The sequence below is a fragment of the Rana temporaria genome, chromosome 5 (genome assembly GCF_905171775.1).
Source record: "Rana temporaria chromosome 5, aRanTem1.1, whole genome shotgun sequence".
In the NCBI taxonomy this organism is placed as follows: Eukaryota; Metazoa; Chordata; class Amphibia; order Anura; family Ranidae; genus Rana; species Rana temporaria.
The window spans coordinates 290,364,073-290,381,274 of record NC_053493.1 but is presented as its reverse complement, the minus strand read 5'-3'; the positions used below and the strand labels follow the sequence as shown (position 1 = coordinate 290,381,274).

The window sequence follows — 17,202 nt, the reverse complement described above, 5'->3', positions numbered from 1 at the left end:
CACAGTGACGGTGCAGTCTGTACACACAGGCTCCCTCACTTGCCAGTGCTGAATATAATTGTCAACTTTCTTTGCTTTATTCTAAAGTTTTCATTTTATTTATATTCAAAAAAAATTTACATATTTTTGTTTTTTGCAGTTGAATCCCGTGCTCACATTGTTTGTGCATGTGTTGCATGCTTCTGCTTTTCTTGGGGATGGTTGAGATGAGAAATAGTCGCAGACCACACTTTTACTTTTTCTCACTGCATCCATCTGCGTTGAAATTTTGAAAGAGTACAGATTAGGTTAAAAATGTCTGCCACCCTCCTGTGTGTGTGTGGCTGGCTGGCACCCTGCTGTGGGAGGCTTGCTGACTGGCTGGCACCCTGCTGTTGGGTGGCTTGCTGGCCTGGTACTCTGCTGTTGGGTGGGTGCAGGTAGGATATGTAGCGCTACGTATAGTAAAGTGAAATGTAGCAAAAACACTAAACAATATACACCCAACTGGGTGTGACAGTGAAACAATTGCAATCAGTGGACACGTGCAATAATAATCAATCTGCACAAAAGTGAGATATAATGAAAATGTCCATCATAGGTAAGTATGAATAACACAGTAGAGATGTCATGAGACTATATGGACCATTCCAGCAAGAATTCTTCAGGCAAATGGTAGTGGGAGCAGGTGCCTGTCAAGTTCAGGTACCTGTTCCCTCCTCATTTTCTAAAAGCTCAGTTTCACAAACAGGAGCTGGGGAGGAGGCCTTAAAGAGGAAGTTCCACTTTTGGGTGGTCTCCGCTTTAACCAGTTAACGACCCGCCCATAGACCAAAGACGTCTACAGGGTGGTTCGTTAACATCCATGGACGTCCTCCCAGAATCGCAAGGCCCCTGGGGACCTGTCGGATCACGGATTGCTCCATCAGAATGATCTGGGCTTATAGAAAGTAGGGTAAATTAATGCTGGCTATTGAACTATCGGACTGCAAACATCTAGAGGCATCAAAACAGGTCTCTAAATCAAATCTCTGTATTGAAGCTGAATATTGCAGTAATATATTTTACTAATGAGCTATTCATTTTTTATCTAGTTTTCGGCTCGACTTCTGTTTTATCTGCTAGCATAATAAAACTTGAATATCCCACATAGGCGCCTTACAGGAATGAGATCAAAGATCAAAACGCACAGTACTGAGCCAAATCCTTATAACCACACTAAAGCCTATTGTTTGTGTGTATAGCATAGTGGTCAGGTAGACTGCGCAGTAGGGAACCAGGCTGTGAAGCCACACGAAGCCCTTACTGAAGATGTTGGCTTTGGGTGAGGACATCGCCGGCGCCCTGGACACGTAAGTGTCCTTATTTTAAAAGTCAGCAGCTGCAGTATTTGTAGCTGCTGACTTTTTAAGAAATTTAGGCAGAACTTTAATGAGGGAAATAAAATGTTACACAATTTTGTATACGGTAACCGTGCAGGAGAAAGCCAACTCTTTTCTTCTACCACTGATAGTCAGGGGCCTGCTTACCATACATAGTAAACCTATTCCTGATGGGTGCTCTTATTGCTTTTGTCTGTGCTAATAAAACAGATAATGTGTATTCGTTTTTTTTTTCCCCCACAGTAATGTTGCAACCTTTTGACTATGATCCAAATGAAAAGAGTAAGCACAAATTCATGGTGCAGACAATATTTGCTCCATCAAATGTAGCAGACATGGAAGTTATGGTAAGTGTGCATTTCTTTCTTTCTTTCCCTTTTCTTTCTTTTCATCTAACCAATAAAGCATGTTGTTTATCTCTGTGTTCAATTCATAGACAGTAATATTAATATGTTCTTGCAATTTTTTTGTGTTTCACCTATGGTAGTCTACACCCTTGCTTGTAAAGGAGAACGTTCTATTGGTTACATTCAGCTGTCAGCAGGGAACCCCGCTGACAGCTGAGGAGTCATCCGTTAAGGACGTGACAGCTGGCTTGCCGGTCCGTTACTTAAAAAACAGCTGTTCACTGGTTAAGGATGCTGGCGGCCACCCGCTTTTAGAAACAAAACCACTGCTAAGACCGGTGCTTAGCAGTGTTTATGAGCTTGTTGGGCTGTCGTAGTCTTCCCTTTTTTTTTTCAGCCAGCAAATCGCTCCCAAGAACAGGGTTGTTTTTGTTTTTCCTATTCCTAAAAGCTGAAGCTTCAAAAAACACTTCTAGGCTAAAATAGTTTGTGTAGACAAAAGAGATAACACTACTTGCAGAAAAAAATGGCACAAAAGCTGCTGCTAGGAGCATTTTTTTAAGCTAGTGTGCATAGAGCCTTAAACATTTTTTTTATGTGAAAGGCCTAATATAAGGGAAATATTAACTCTAACAGGGGTGTAGTTGCACACCATTGAGGCCTGCTTTAGTACTAACTCAAACCTGTGGCCAGACAAGTAGTAGTGTCTGCTGGCTTTAATTCTCCTTCTGGTGCTCTGTCTGCTTGTAGGGCATTCTGTATAAAGGTGTTGTCGGGTGACAAACAAATAACCCTCTAGGATTGGGACTATTTAGGCACTATCCAAAAATTGTTAAAGTGGAGGTCCACCCGTTTTTTTTTTTCTTTCCATTAAAAATCCTAAAATAAATAAAACATTTGGATTATTTTTTTATTTTTATATATACTCACTTGAAAGGACTGTTGCTATGCAGAAGTAGCTCTTCTGCCTCTTCTTCCACCGCAGAGGATCTGCTGTGTCGCTGTGTCTTCTTGTGAATAAGCCGCGCTGCCTTCTGGGAACTGTGTGTATCCCAGGAGGCAGCCGCCCATTTGCAAAGCGATGTGCGAGTCGCGCATGCGCAGTAGGAAACGAGCAGTGATGCCGTAAGGCTTCACTACCTGTTTCCCTTAGTGAGTGATCGCCGTCGGGGGACCGACATTGCGGGCGACTAGGACAGGTAAGTGTCCTTATTAAAAGTCAGCAGCTACACTGTTAGTAGCTACTGACTTAAAGCGGGATTCCACCCGGGATTTTTTTTTAAGTATTAATTAAAAAATATAACATTTATTGATACAAAAGGGATTAAACAAACAAGTCTGAAAATGCCTTAGGGTCTTTTCACACGAGCGGACCGTTCGTCCGTTCATTATAAGTCCGTTAACGGACTTGTAACGAATCCCTATGGGAACGCGTCCGTTAGCGGATGGAGCATCCGCTAGCGTCCGCGTCAGTCGGGATCCGCTTTTCTGAACGGAAGAAACCCTATTTTTCTTCCGTTCGGCGGAACGGACCGGATGCAGACGGACAGACGGTCCGTGTGAAAGAGCCCTTAGGTGTCACGTATCATGCTTGAACAACTTATGTATTGTTACCATATTTTTTGTATGTCTCTTGCTGCAATATTTGTATTTTCAGACGTTTTTTTAATCCCTTTTGTATCAAATGTTATATTTTTTAAGTTAATACTTAACAACATTTTTGCGACGTGCCTACATAGTCCCAATCCTAGAGGGTTATTCATTTGTAGCGGTATAGATTGGGTCTGCTTAACTCATGATTGGTTTGGTTACTACCTGTCTGCACACCTGGCATACTCTCCCACCTCTTCTCAGGGTGAACAGAACTATGGAGGTGGTAGGTATTGCCCCGGGCCCCAGATGGACAGTGTCAATGCCACTGCCATAGCTTTAGGTAACCACTAAAGTCGCCTCCGTGATGTACGTTGCCAACTAGACTAAACTAGAGAAACAGTCTGTTAAAGGATAGGTTCACCTTTCATAACATGTTACATCCATATTGAGGTTGTAAAAGTGTTATGACTGAACTGGCCCCCACTTTGACAGCTAGTGGGGGATCTTCTGTCCCCCTGTTAGCTGTCACAATTTAAATAAAACGTGGCCATGGAAAACTACAAGTCCCGATAGCCTTAGCGGCTGTTGGCTTGTAGTTCTCATTGAACTACCATGGCACTGTGGTAGTTCAGATTCTTCCTGTCAGTGCATTGGCTTGCTTGTACAAGGTATGAGCAAGCAGATACACTGACAGGTCTGCATGGCATCAGCGATCTGGCTGATGCAATGCTTTACAGGTTCCTACAACAAAAAATATTAAATACATTTTTCTTTTACCTGCAAAATATGTACATTTATTTTTTGTCAAAAGGTGAAACTATGCTTTAAAATACGTTTTATTTGCTTTATTAAAATAGATGTATTGTGGGTTGAAAATGTGTGGCGTGAATATGATTTTTTTCTGACTTGTTAGTGTCTGCCCACACAGCCTGTTCATCCATTCACATGATCTGTGAATAGAAAAACTACAGGTTTCATCTGACGACACAGAAGAGACTCTTATGCCGCGTACACACCATCACTTTATGTGATGAAAAAAAATGACGTTTTTAAAAACGTCACTTTAATTGACTGTGTGTGGGGGAAAACGTCGTTTTATGTCTTGTAAAAAACGACCAAAAAAAATTGAAGCATGCTTCAATTTTATGTGTCGTTTTTCAAAAGTGCACTTTTTACTTCACAGAAATTGACCGTGTGTAGCAAAAAACGTCGTTTTGTAAGACGTTTTTTCATCCACGCATGCCCAGAAGCTACTTCAATGGTAAAATGTGGTGGAACGTAACCTCACTTTGCTAGAACATTGTGAGAAAAACGATGGTGTGTAGGCAACTTCGTCTTTGAAAATTGAAGTTTCAAAAATGTCATTTTTTACTTCACAGAAAGTGTCGTTTTTTTTCATCACATAAAGTGATGGTGTGTACGGGGCATTAGATGTCAGTGGAGCATGAGTGCGGAGATGTCACCGTACTTATAGTTCACTGTTTACTTGCTCCAACCCACAACGGTACCATGGATCTTCATACAAACCTGTGGCTGGGTCAAGCCTCCCTGCAGTTGCAATGCTCTGCGATCCCCATGCAAAAATGTAATTTTTTTTTTTTTTTTTTTAATAGGCATGGGTGGGCTATGCCTATAAATGCAAAAGGTTGAATTCTATGCTAACTTTCTATTTGCTTTGTGCAGTGTTCTGTATTGATTTGTACAACAGTAATAATAGCTAATTTGTTGCAATCTTGCATTACCTAATGTGATGGTTTTGTGATTTGTAGTGGAAGGAAGCAAAACCTGATGATCTTATGGATTCTAAGTTAAAGTGTGTGTTTGACATGCCACATGAACATGAAAAACCGGTAAGTTAGCATTTATTCATTATAATGTCATAACATGATAAGGTTGTTTTCTATATTGCTGCTGTGTATTTTTTTGGACTGTAGCTGTGTGAAGGGTTTTCTAGAGCAGTGTACACTTTACAAACACAATGATCTTGTAACTGACACAATGGTCTTATAACAGTCACTTAAAGGAGAAGTCCAGCCAAAGATCATTTGGCTGGGCTTCTCCTATGGATCTTAAAAGTGTAATTCGTTTTGCACTCCTGTGACCCGGTTTCAGCAGAGAGCAGGCTGAAATCCGCTCTCTGCTGAAGTCAGGAATATCAGTCCAGGCATCGCGACAAAGTCTGGATCCACCAGGTGTCTGGACTGACACCCGTCTTAGACTGAGACGGCCGCTCCCCGATCCTCCACAGCTCATCGCTCCAGTGAGCGTAGAGGAGCAGAGCTGCCGATTTGACAGTCAGCAGCTCTCTGCTCAGGGAGCTGTGAGAACCAAGCAATCTGCGATGTTCGCTGGCTCGGTTCTCAGTGTAGAGGCGCTGGGGGACCGATGCTGCATACATCTAGGTAAGTATGATGGAGGAAAAAAACCCAAACCCATAAGATGCATTCCACAAGCTATTAATGAATATACCTGTTAGTTGGATTATAGAACAGCCAGTGGGGGGGGGGGGGGAGTTATGTATTGGCAAAAAATACAGTACTGCAGTATATGCCATGCAACTTTTAACATACTTTGTTGCAAGTACAGAAAAGGACCTGTTGATTTACCAGAAATCCATTGTGCTCATAATTTGTTTTTGAACAATACTTCTGTTGCATTGAAATTAGAAACCGTGTTGTCATCCCAGCTACGTTCTCTACTGCCGAGTTGCAGCTTTGGGAAAACATACCCAAACCCTGCCTGATAGAAGATGTGAGCTGGCCTCTAATATTGCTATGCACTGGGTCCTGCTGTGGGTGCTCCCCATGGCCCATGTGTGGAATTGCGCGCAGTGTGCTTTACAGGTCCATAGCCAAGGGCTGCCTGGTGCGGAGACCAGTCTCCGGAGACCCTTAAGGGGGTATTCCCACCATGGCATGGGCAAAGACAGTAAGGGGTTAACTTCCCCTTATTTATTTTCCTCTGATTAAGCTATCAGGTGAAACATGTCATAAAGGTGGTCCTTGGACCTGGACCATGTGCTGAAGAATGTTGATTTTGCCTGTAAAGACCTTGTTGGCTTTTACTTTGGATTATGTATATACCCCTTATTCCTGCAACTGATGTGATGGATACACAGGGCAGAAGCCCTTTAAACATTCAGTCCCAGGGTGCCTATTACTTTTCCCCTTTTGGTGGGGAGACAATTATGCCTTCCACCTTCTCTATGACATTTTTACTGTCCATAATTTCCAAGGTTAATGGTGTTTTTGTGCCATTTGGATGTCCCTTTTGGAGGGCAAACTGTAGTAGCACTGTTGCACTGCCCTTGCTTATGATGCTGTACTACCACTTGTGATACCTTGCTTTGAGTAGGGTGTTTGCATATACATGCCCTGCCTCTTCCACGTTGCATCCAGAGCACCAGTCGAGCGATATCTCCTCCTGGTTTTTGATCCTAAAGGCATACTATTGTTTTTGATCCTGGGTTACAGTGACCTGCAGGTGTTTGCACCTAGGCATCATCTCCTTGCACTACTAATGGGTACTCTGAGGGTTGTAGTATATTAGTTACCAGCCAAATGATAGGATGCACCCACTTCTCGAAGTAGGGGCATGTCTGTTGGCCTTATTGGCTTTCTTGTCCAGAGTGTTTCCAGAAGCTAAAAAAATGAGAACACCATCAAGGTTTCTACTCAAAAACCCTTTACAGTTCCTTTGAAAAAAAAACTTTGAAGACCCTTAAACACCATAGTTATGGAATCCTTCCTTTACACTCATGGATGGTTCTTAAGACCTCTGCAAGAAGAGTTTGAGTTGGTGGCCTTATCTTGTAAGGAGCCCTATGTTAGTGTTGCACAGGGAAATGGCTGTCCTGGGCACTTTCAGGCTGCTTTTCTCTCAAAGGTAGTCTTTGTTTTCCATCGTGATAAAGATATTTTCCTTCCTTCCTCATGAACTCTGAACCATCTTAAGGAAATTATCTCTACTATTTGGATATGGTATGTGCAGTGAGCAATTTATCTCTCTGCTAATGCCACTTTTAGGTAATCTGATTTATTCTTTGTTTCCCACAAGGGTCTCCTTGCTCCATCATTGATGGAAAGATCAGACATGTTATTAGCTCTGTTGCCTAAAGGATAGGGTTCCTCTCTTCCCTGTTGAAGGTCTCATAGTTTTATTTACCAGTCAAATCTGTTTCTTGGAGCGCAGTACGTGACACAGGACCCTCCTTTCTGATCTCCCTATTGCTTTCTACAAATCTGAGCCTAGCTGGAAGTGGGTGGAATTTTATAGGTGACTGTCCCTACAGCCTATTCTATTGATGAGCGTTTAACTTATAACTTTTTTTTTGTTTAAACATTTTATTGGTATTTCTGAAGAAATCATATAACAAAGCAATACATACGTGAGAGTACATCAAGATAAGCATTAGATGAAATGGGGTGGATTAATAATATCCATAGAACAGTATAAGTCATTTAAATGCATATTCCAATTCCAATTACATATAAAATGAGAACAGTTATATCGAAGGACATTACAATTTATTGTAATGGAAATGATTAAATTAAAAAAGGAGATAATAACAATAAAAAGGGAGAAAAAAATAAATAAATAAGGGGGGGAGGGGGTCATAATGTAATAATAAAAAAATAAAAAAAACATTTCGCAGATGAAATCGGAACAAATTCAATTAACGTCTAGAGTGAAGAGTTAGGTTAAGATATTCATTAGATCCAGTAAAGCTTGTCCAGCTATTCCATTTATCACGAAACTTAGTAGGGGAATCCAATGATTGAAAAATTAGATCCTCTATTTCCGCAGTTCGTTCAATTCTCCGGAGCCATTCCAAAATACTAGGAGGGGAAGTGTCCTTCCAGTGTGTCGGGATACAGAGCTTGGCTGCATTAATCAGTGGCAGTATCAACGTATTTTTGTATATGTGTTGTGGTAATGAGGTATGGTGTAGCAGGAATTGGGCAGCGGAAAAATCTGGAGAATAGGATGTGATAAGAGGGATAATGCGGTGAACATCACTCCAAAAGGGTTGTATAATGGGGCAGTCCCACCAAATATGTTATATTAACTTATAACTTTTATCATGAGTTAGAAGTATTTTATTTCTGAATTGCAGCATTCTTGAAGGGTTCAAAGTGGGAAATGTGCATGTATTGCAGAGATGTATTCGCTTTTTTATTTTTTTTAATTTTTCCCCCGGATATATTAAGGAATATTGGGGTGATCCAAATGTATGCAGCTTTGATGAGTTTTTGAGATGTTAACATATCTATATGTAAATGTTATCCACTCCTATTTAACATCTGTCCGTCCGGCCTATAGCAAAATGACGACTGGGCGGGATGTTCATCAATCCGGATTGACGTCATATGATGGCTGTGGGGCCACGTTGAGGCAATCAATTTCATCGACTGTGTCCATCAAACGCAGCCAATGACTGATCAGTGTACCGACCCGCTGCCGGTACACTGTGACCAATAACAGCAGATCACATGATAGTTGAAACACTGGGTGGCTTTCTTTCTCTTCCGTTCATGGACGGACACAGCAGCAATTGACCTTGGGGTATTATATCCTTCCTTCCAGGAGAGACTAGGCAGAAAAAACAGCACTTCAAGTGTTAAAACACTTTTCAGTGCAGCTCCTCCCAGGGGGCGTGGTCCCCCGGGTATAACCCACGCTCTGACTCAGCAGCTCCATTTTTTTTCTGTCTAGCGTCAGGAGTAGACATGGTCTTCTGGAGTACATGTACTCTGGCATTTTTTTGCAATTTTTTTTTTTTTTGCGATTTTTAGTTTGTTTTTTTCCTGCATTTTTGAATCCTGAGATTCTACTATCAACTGCCGACTGGGTGACAGGCTGGATCTCGGCCCTTGTAGTCCCCCCATGCTCGGCCATCAATCGTGTGCCGGCCCTTAGCTCAGCTCTGGGTCGTCCACGACATGCCCCGTTGCTCCAGGGGTGGCCGGGGAACTACATGTTCCAGGGCACACATATGACCGGTCTCTATGGCTTTGTCACAGTGTGTCTGGCCGACAGCCATGCCGTTTAGCGGACGTTGGTTCTGTCCGGAATGGTATGGCTGGTGCCTTCCTGGGGAGGTCGAATGAGGGTCCGCCCTGCTTTCCTCTCTCCCTTCCTCTCCCTCCTTCCCCATGCTGGATGGCGGCTGTAAGGGGGGGGGGGGTCCGCCTGGGGCTCTGTCACTACGGGGGCTGTGCTGCTGTGTGGTGCTATTCATTTTTTGTAGTGCCTTTCCTTTTTCACCATTAAAGGCTTTTTTAAGATTCATTGGTGTGCGGCTGTCCATACCATGCCTTCAAGTTTTTGCCTCATGCATTGCAGGCACCCACCTGTTTCTGAGAGGACATTGATTGCTCAGATGTGCTCACCTGGAGCAGCAGCTTCTCCCTTCTAATTAATTTGTTGTACTGGAGTTGCTGTGTGTGCTGGGCTGTGTTTTCTGCTGTGTCACTGTTGCTTTAAACACGTGTACGGCCGCTATTTTTCAGCCCGCAAATTGCTTCCTGAGGGACGGCGCAGAGCGGACAGCACTCTCAGTGCTTCAGCAGCACTACAGCCTGGCCGGGTGGTGAGTTACCTGGGGGCCCCCTGCTCTCTGTTTTGCGGCCGGGAGGGTGACCTGTGGGTCTCTGCCTTGCAGTACTAGGGCGGCATATCGGTGGGTCAACATGGAGTCTGAACAGAGGCTTCTACCTCAACCATGCCTGAGTTAACCCGTAGTGCCCCTGCGGTCTCTGTAGAGCCCATACGGCAGTCCCTTAGGCGTTTATCGCCAGGATTGAAGTGACAAGCGTCCAGAAGGGGGGGTAAAACCCCCTCCCTGCGCCTGCTTCTGGGAACGGCTCTGACACGGAACCAGACCCTGCCGCTGGCTCTGGTTCTGTCATGTCAGATGTTGCAGGCTTAGCCCACACGGTCAGTGAGGATGACTCTGCTTCACGGTCAACGCTTGATAAGGCGTTTTGTTGGAGCTTTTATCACTGCGGTGTGGGATACTCAAAAACTTGTGGACGGCGGAGACATCAGAGATGCCGGTCCCTTTTGGGTTCCGCACGCCGCCCCGCACCGCAAAAGTGTTTCCTTGTGTTACTTACCTGGACACAATATTATACAAGGAATGTAATCGGCCGCAGAAAGTTTTTGATGTACCAAAATACTTTGCGGTCCGTTATCCTCTTGAGGAAGACTTAAAAAAAAAAAAAAAAAGTCCTCCATCAGCGGACCCCCCCTTTGTCCAGACTGAACAAGTCTACCACGTTACCTGTGGAAGGGGCTCCCACCTTTATGGACCCCGCAGATAGGAGAGCTGAGGCCGTGGCCCGCTCCATGTTCACAGTAGTGGGGTCGGCAGTGAGACCGGTTTTGGCCGGAGCTCTAGTGTCACAATTACCGAGCGGGCAAAGTCCCTGCTGCAGGAGCTGGAGGCGCATAATGCTCCTGAGCTCCGTGTGGGCCTGGCTGACCAGTTAGTGCAGGGCCTGCAGTTTGTCTGTGAATTGGCCCTGGATACGCTCCTCTTGCTCTCCAGGGCCTCCGCCTACACAGTGGTACTATGCCACCTTGTGTGGCTAAAGTGTTGGTCTGCGGACAAAACCTCTAATGGTCCTTAGGAGGACTTACCCTTGAAGGGTGTACGGCCTTGTGGGGCGTCCCTGGATGACATCATTATAGATGCTACAGGGGGTAAGAGCACTCTGCTCCTGCAATCTGGGAAGGGTAAGGAGCCTCGTCATAAGCAGGGTTCCTCCTTTACCTCCCCCAAGCGATTTTTTTCGCCCCCAGGTGCGGCAGGAAAACGTTTTCCTGGGTGCTAAGGCGCCCGCTGTAGATCAAAAACCGCACCTGGTACCGCAAGCCCAACAAGCCTGCGGACAAGCCTGCTTCTGCATGTAGGTCTGCCCCCGCTAGACACTCGGGTGGGGGGCCGACTTTGCGGATGCGCGGTTCGGTGAAGATCCCTCTTTCCGGCCGCTGGGTTTGCGCTGTAATTTCCTCTGGGTACAAGATAGAGTTTCTCTCTTGTTCACCAAACAGATTTTTCCTTCCAGCCTCCAGCACGCCGGGTGGCCCTGTCAGGGGCTGGTCAGGATCTGCTGGTCAGGGAAGTGATTATACCGGTTCCTTCAAGGGAACGGTTCCAGGGGTTTTTACTCCAATCTGTTTGTAGTCCCCAAAAAAGGAGGGGGTCCGTCCAATCCTGGACCTCAAGGCCCTTAACTCTTTTGTCAAAGTGCAAAGATTCAGGATGGAATTGTTCGCTTGGTAGTGGTGGTTCTCCATTAGGGGGACTTTATGGCGTCCTTGGGTACTCAGGACGCGTACCTGCATATTCCCATACACGTGAAACACCAGAGAGTTCTCAGTTTTGCGGTCGAAGAGGACCTTTTTTAGTTTGTGGCCCTCCCCTTCGGCCTGGCTTCGGCACCACGAGTTTTCACAATGGTGCTCGCTCCGATTCTGGCCCTGCTAAGGCAGCGTGGAATCACTATTGTGGGATAATAGAAAAAAGTTTTTCTTTCCTACAAGAGCCTATCCCCGACGACGTCCTGTTGATGACGAAACGCATAGGAGTGGCTTAGCTGAGTGACGTCATCACGTACTGCACGGAGACAAGCAGACGAACGAAGGAAGCGTGGAGGAGACGCCGCTTCCTCTTATGTTTTATTGCGCTTTTATTTCTACATAATTGTAAGTGCACTACTATTTTTACATTAAATCCGATATCAAGCGGTTTTACACTATGTGGTCCCCCTGTTCTTTTCATTCCATGGGAGCCCGAATGGCTATTGTCCTATTGAAGCTTTTCTGAAGCATACAGGATTTGGAATTGCTGTTTACACCTTCTACACTCAGAGTCAGTCTCATTGGGAAGACTTTAAAGGTCCCTGAGCCTCATATGATCGTTGAAATACGATCTAATGATCCAGTAAGGAGACTACATCTCAATATTTGGGTGCTTTTTCCGGTGGAGGATCTCTGATTCACTTTTCACTTATCAGTTTCACATGAACTCTCTTTCATTTATTGGATTGGATAAGGATTGTGCTTATGGACTTTTCACCAACATCATACTAATAATTTTAATGTTGAGCATCTTAATTGTGTCACACATTTTTCACGTTACTTATTGGTTGTCACCATTTATATAGATCAATATTACCTATTGGTATATGGGTTTTTGAGCGCCGTATTTTCTTTGTTTTTGTGCACTATTGTGGGATACCTGGACAACTTTCTCCTGAGAGCTTCTTTAAGCTCAGACTTAGGAGAGGATGGGTTCATCACCTGCCAGCCCCTCCAAAAGATTCGGGTGGCTACTGAATGCCCAGGAGTCAATGTTGGTTCCGTCCTAGCGATGGAATACCTGGGGTTGGTCCTGGATTCCTCAGAAGCGAGTTTTTTCTCCCGACGGAAGAACTCCAGACACTGCAATCTGCGGTGCAGCGGTTTGCGACCCAGCAATGGTCGTCGCTTCGCCTTTGCAAGAGAATTCTGGATCCCCTGGTAGCCTCTTTCGAAGTGCCCAATTCCACACCCAAGTGTTACAGAAAGAGAATCTGTCACGTTGGGACAAGCTCCCTTCGTTTTTGGATTACTAGATTTGGGTGAAGTCGCCTGGTCAGGTCCTCTCTAGTGTGGTGGCTGACATCTCCGGTACTTCCGACCGGGAAATTATTTTTGCCATGCTATCGGACAGTGGTCACGATGGATGCCAGCCTCTCCGGCTGGAGGCGTTCTGGAGTGTCCAGTCAGCCCAGGGCGCTGGACTCGGATGGAGTCCCGTCTGCCAGTCAATGTCCTGGAGCTCCGGGCTATCAGGCTGCGTCTCCCCAAGTGGTTTCTGGGTCTGCAGGACCGTTCAGTCAGGATTCAGTCCAACAACACCACAGCCGTGGCTTATGTCTACCATCAAGGGGGCACGCGGAGCTCGGCTGCGGTGGTGGAAGTTGCACACATCCTCCGGTGAGCCACAAGGTACGCTCCGGCTCTGTCGGGCGTGTACATTTGGGGGTGCAGAGTTGGCAAGCAGACTACCTAAGTCGCCAAACACTGGACCAGGGAGAATGGTCATTGCACTAGGAAGTGTTTTCAGAGTTGTGCCAAAAATGAGGCACGCCAGGCGTGGACCTTCAGGCGTCCCGTCTCAATCGGAAAGGGGTCACGTTTTGTGGCCAGGTCAAGAGACCCTTGGGCGGACGCGTCACTGTGGGGTCACTATCGCCTAAATCTACGCTTTCCCTCCTCTGAAGCTTCTCCCTCAGCTGTTGCGCAGAGTAGAAGCGGAGGGGATGCCAACAATCCTGGTCGCTCCGGATTGGCCGTGCCTTTCCTGGTACGTGGACCTGGTGCATCTGGTGGCAGACGTCCCTTGGATTCTACCCCTGAGAGTAGATCTTCTGTCGCAGGGTCCGATTTTTTCTCACCCTGCTTTACAGTCGCTGGCTTTAACGGCATGGCTGTTGGGAGCTGGAGGTGGAGGAGCTGGAGGTCCGAGGTCCGTCGGACACGGTGATCTCTACCATGTTACTTGCACAGAAGTCTACTTCACGTAGGATTTGCCATCATACGTGAAAGGCCTACATCTCTCTGTGTGCAGAGATGAAAGGACACCCCCGCACATACGTGCTGTCCCAGATGCTGCTGTTCCTACAGCGGGGAGTGGGTCCAGCTCTCGGCTTAAGTATGGTTATGGGTCAGATTTCGGCCTTGGCTGTTTATTTTCAGCGACCGTTGGCGACGCACTCCCTGGTGCGTACGTTTGTACAGGGGGTCAGACTTGTGACCTTCCTGTGTTTCCTCCACTGCCTCCGTGGGACTTGAATTCGGTCCTCTCGGTACTTCAAAAGGGCCCTATTTGAGGACATTTGGGAGATTCCTCTTTCTCTCTGTCCTAGAGGGTGGTCTTTTTTTTTTAGTAGCCATTCCTTCGGTCAGACGAGTTTTTGATCTGTCGGCCTTGTCTTGCAGGGCTCTTTTATAATGAGGACATTGTTTTACTATCCTTATGTCCTCAGCCGAAGAACTCGAAGGAGGCCACGTTACTTCCCTTGGACGTGGTGCGAGTCCTACGGGCGTACTTGTCTGCTACGGCTCCGTTCCGGAGATCGGACTCACTGTTCATGTCAGTGAATGGTCCTGAGAAAGGTCTGGCGGTCTCGTCGGCCTCCATTTTCAGGTGGTTCAGACAGGTCGTGCTCCAGGCCTATGCCCTAAAGGGGCGGGCGCCTCCCTTTCTGGTTACAGCGCATTCGACCAGGGCGGTTGATCCCTTTTGGGTTTTCCGCCATCAGGCATTTGTTTTACAGGTGGGTAAGACAGCGATCTGGTCGTCAATCCACACCTTTTCAAGTTTTACAAGGTGGATGTGAGTGCATCTGCGGATGCCTCCTTTGGCCGCAAGGTTTTGCAGGCGGCTGTTTCAGGTTGAAGTTCCTCCTCGGTTTCTTTGGGGTGAAGCTTAATTGCTGTGTTTTTTCTCCACCCCTCGAATTTTTTGACACTGCTTGGGGACGTCCCTAAGGTCAATTGCTGCTGTGTTCGTCCATGAACAGAAGAGAAAATAGGATTTCTTTATCGTACATCACGGGACACAGAGCAGCATAGCCATTACATATGGGTTATATAGTGCACCTTCAGGTGATGGACACTGGCACTCTCCGACAGGAAGTTCCCTCCCTATATAACCCCCACCCATAGTGGGAGTACCTCAGTTTTTTCGCCAGTGTCTTAGGTGTTGGTGCATTGAAGAGCTCTGCCTATAGTTGTCCTCTGGACCAGGGCAAGCTGACCGGATCCGTCCAAGGTGCTTCATAGCCAAAGTGGACGGTACCCGGGCCCCCAGGTCCTGGAGGGGGTTTTGCCTATAACGCTTCTCCTTTGCGAGAGCTGGACTCTGGGTTCCAGGACTGGTTTCCTGCAACCAAGTAATTCCTGTTGCCAGCAGTGCTATATAGGTCCAGGAGTGTGGTGTTCCTAATCTGGACCCCGGTACCTGAAGGTCTATGACGTTACCCACGTTTTAGGGGGAAGATTGGGCCTCTTGCAGTTGGCAATACCCTGCGGCGTGGAGAAGGTAAGAGGGGGCCTGCGGAACTTGGTTTGTCAGCAGGCCCCCACAGGGGACTCTGGGTTTAGCCCGCTTTATGCCTCTGTGCATGGGCGCCTCATTCCACAAAGTCTGAATGACAGGATGGTTTCTATGTACCCATTAATGTTTCCCCTGGCTGGTTCTGGTAGACGGCTGCATACCATAAGGTTTACAATAAGAGCTGCTATTGCGCTAGGGGGGGTCACTTGTGTAGCATGGAGGTCTTACCATCCGCGCAGCTACATAGCTCCCCCGTAAGCCTGTTCGGGCGTCTCACTCCCCTGCAGCCCACGTGTGTCTCTGCTCCTCCAGCAGCGTCCGGAACGGGCGCGCGCGCACGGTGTAAATAGACGCGGCGACGCTGCGTTGAGGAGGCGGAGTTTTTTCGGGGCGGTCCCTCTTCCTGCTCTGAGAGCCTATATTAGGCTGGCAGTCGATCTGGGTCGCCGTGGGACACGGAGCAGCGGCAGGTTAACTGCGTGAGAGCAGTACCTTGCAAAGGGAGAGTGACACCCGGTGGTGGATCTGGTGAAGTACACGTTTTTCTTAAAGAGCCTGCGGCTCGTTTCTTGTTTAAAAGGCCGGTGTACTTGCAGCAGTCTGAGCCTTGCTACCCACGGCTCTATCCCAGATCAGCATAAAGGTGGCTTTACTTAGCTCATTTTGTGTGAGTTGCAAGCCCTTGGGGCGTTGTATTGTCCATCTTTATTAGGTTATGGGAAGTTTAATAATCTAACAGCACCCTAACCTATTAATTTTTTTGACACTTTTTTTTTTTTTTTTTTTCAAAGAGGTGTTTTTGTGTCTCTGCTGATTAAAACAGTCAGTGGTGTTTAGCGGAGTACCTTGGGTTTGTATAGATGGCTCCTAAGGGCGCGGGAAGCTCCAAAAATGCTAAGGCTACAAAAAAGCAGAAGGGTTCCCCATCGGGTTCGGAGGATCTTGGCCAGACCTCTGCAGTGCCTTCCTCCCCGGACAGACCAGAGGTCGTTAGCCCAGTTGAGCCTTTGGGGTTGCTAGGTGCTACGGCTGGCCCTACCCAACCAACTCCCTCCTTTGTTACGGAGGAGATGTTAGCCGCCACCTTAGGCGGATTTGAGCAAAGGATGACTGCTTTATTAGCCGCATCATTTCCCGGGAAGAAACGGACTAGGTCCCCTTCCCCTAGGGTCGACTCTCCAGATGAGGAGGTCCTTTCCCAAGAAGAAATTGATTTCTTGGCGGAGCAGGGGGATGACCCCCTGGAACAGGGTTCGGAAGAATCCACAATAGAGGAACCGTTCTCAGCCTCTCAGGCAGAGAGACTATGGATACAGTCCTTAGCGGACATGGTGCGGACGGCATTTAAATTACCCTTGCCTGAACCTCAGGCTACCGTATCCTCCCTTGGTTCCTTAAAAGCTCCCCAAACCAGTGCGGTTTTTCCGGTCCATCCCTTGCTGAGGGACCTAATCTTTCAGGATTGGGCCAAACCAGATAGGATCTTTCTTCCTCCTAAGAGGTTTTCAGTTTTATATCCTTTAGAAGAAGGGTTTTCAAAAAAATGGACTGTCCCTACTGTGGACGCAGCCTTTTAATGTGTCAATAAGTCCTTGACGTGTCCGGTAGACAACATTCACATGTTTAAGGATCCTGTCGATAAAAGGCTTGAAACTCTGCTAAAATCTTCCTTTGCCACCGCAGGGGCTGTAGTGCAACCAGCGGTAGCCGCCATTGGAGTTTGCCAGGCATTGAAGGACCAGGCCAAACAGGTTCTAAGAGACCTTCCGGCGCAACAGGCACAGGACTT

At 46.6% G+C, this 17,202-nt stretch overlaps 1 protein-coding gene across 1 annotated transcript in view; it reads left to right on the top strand.

Moving 5' to 3' along the window:
* VAPA (VAMP associated protein A) overlaps positions 1 to 17,202 on the top strand; it is a 90,200-nt gene that overhangs the window by 53,573 nt on the left and 19,425 nt on the right. Inside the window, exons 3-4 of the mRNA XM_040353960.1 lie at positions 1,605 to 1,708; positions 5,071 to 5,151. Coding sequence (XP_040209894.1) covers positions 1,605 to 1,708; positions 5,071 to 5,151 — 185 coding nt within the window. The remainder of the gene's footprint in view (positions 1 to 1,604; positions 1,709 to 5,070; positions 5,152 to 17,202) is intronic.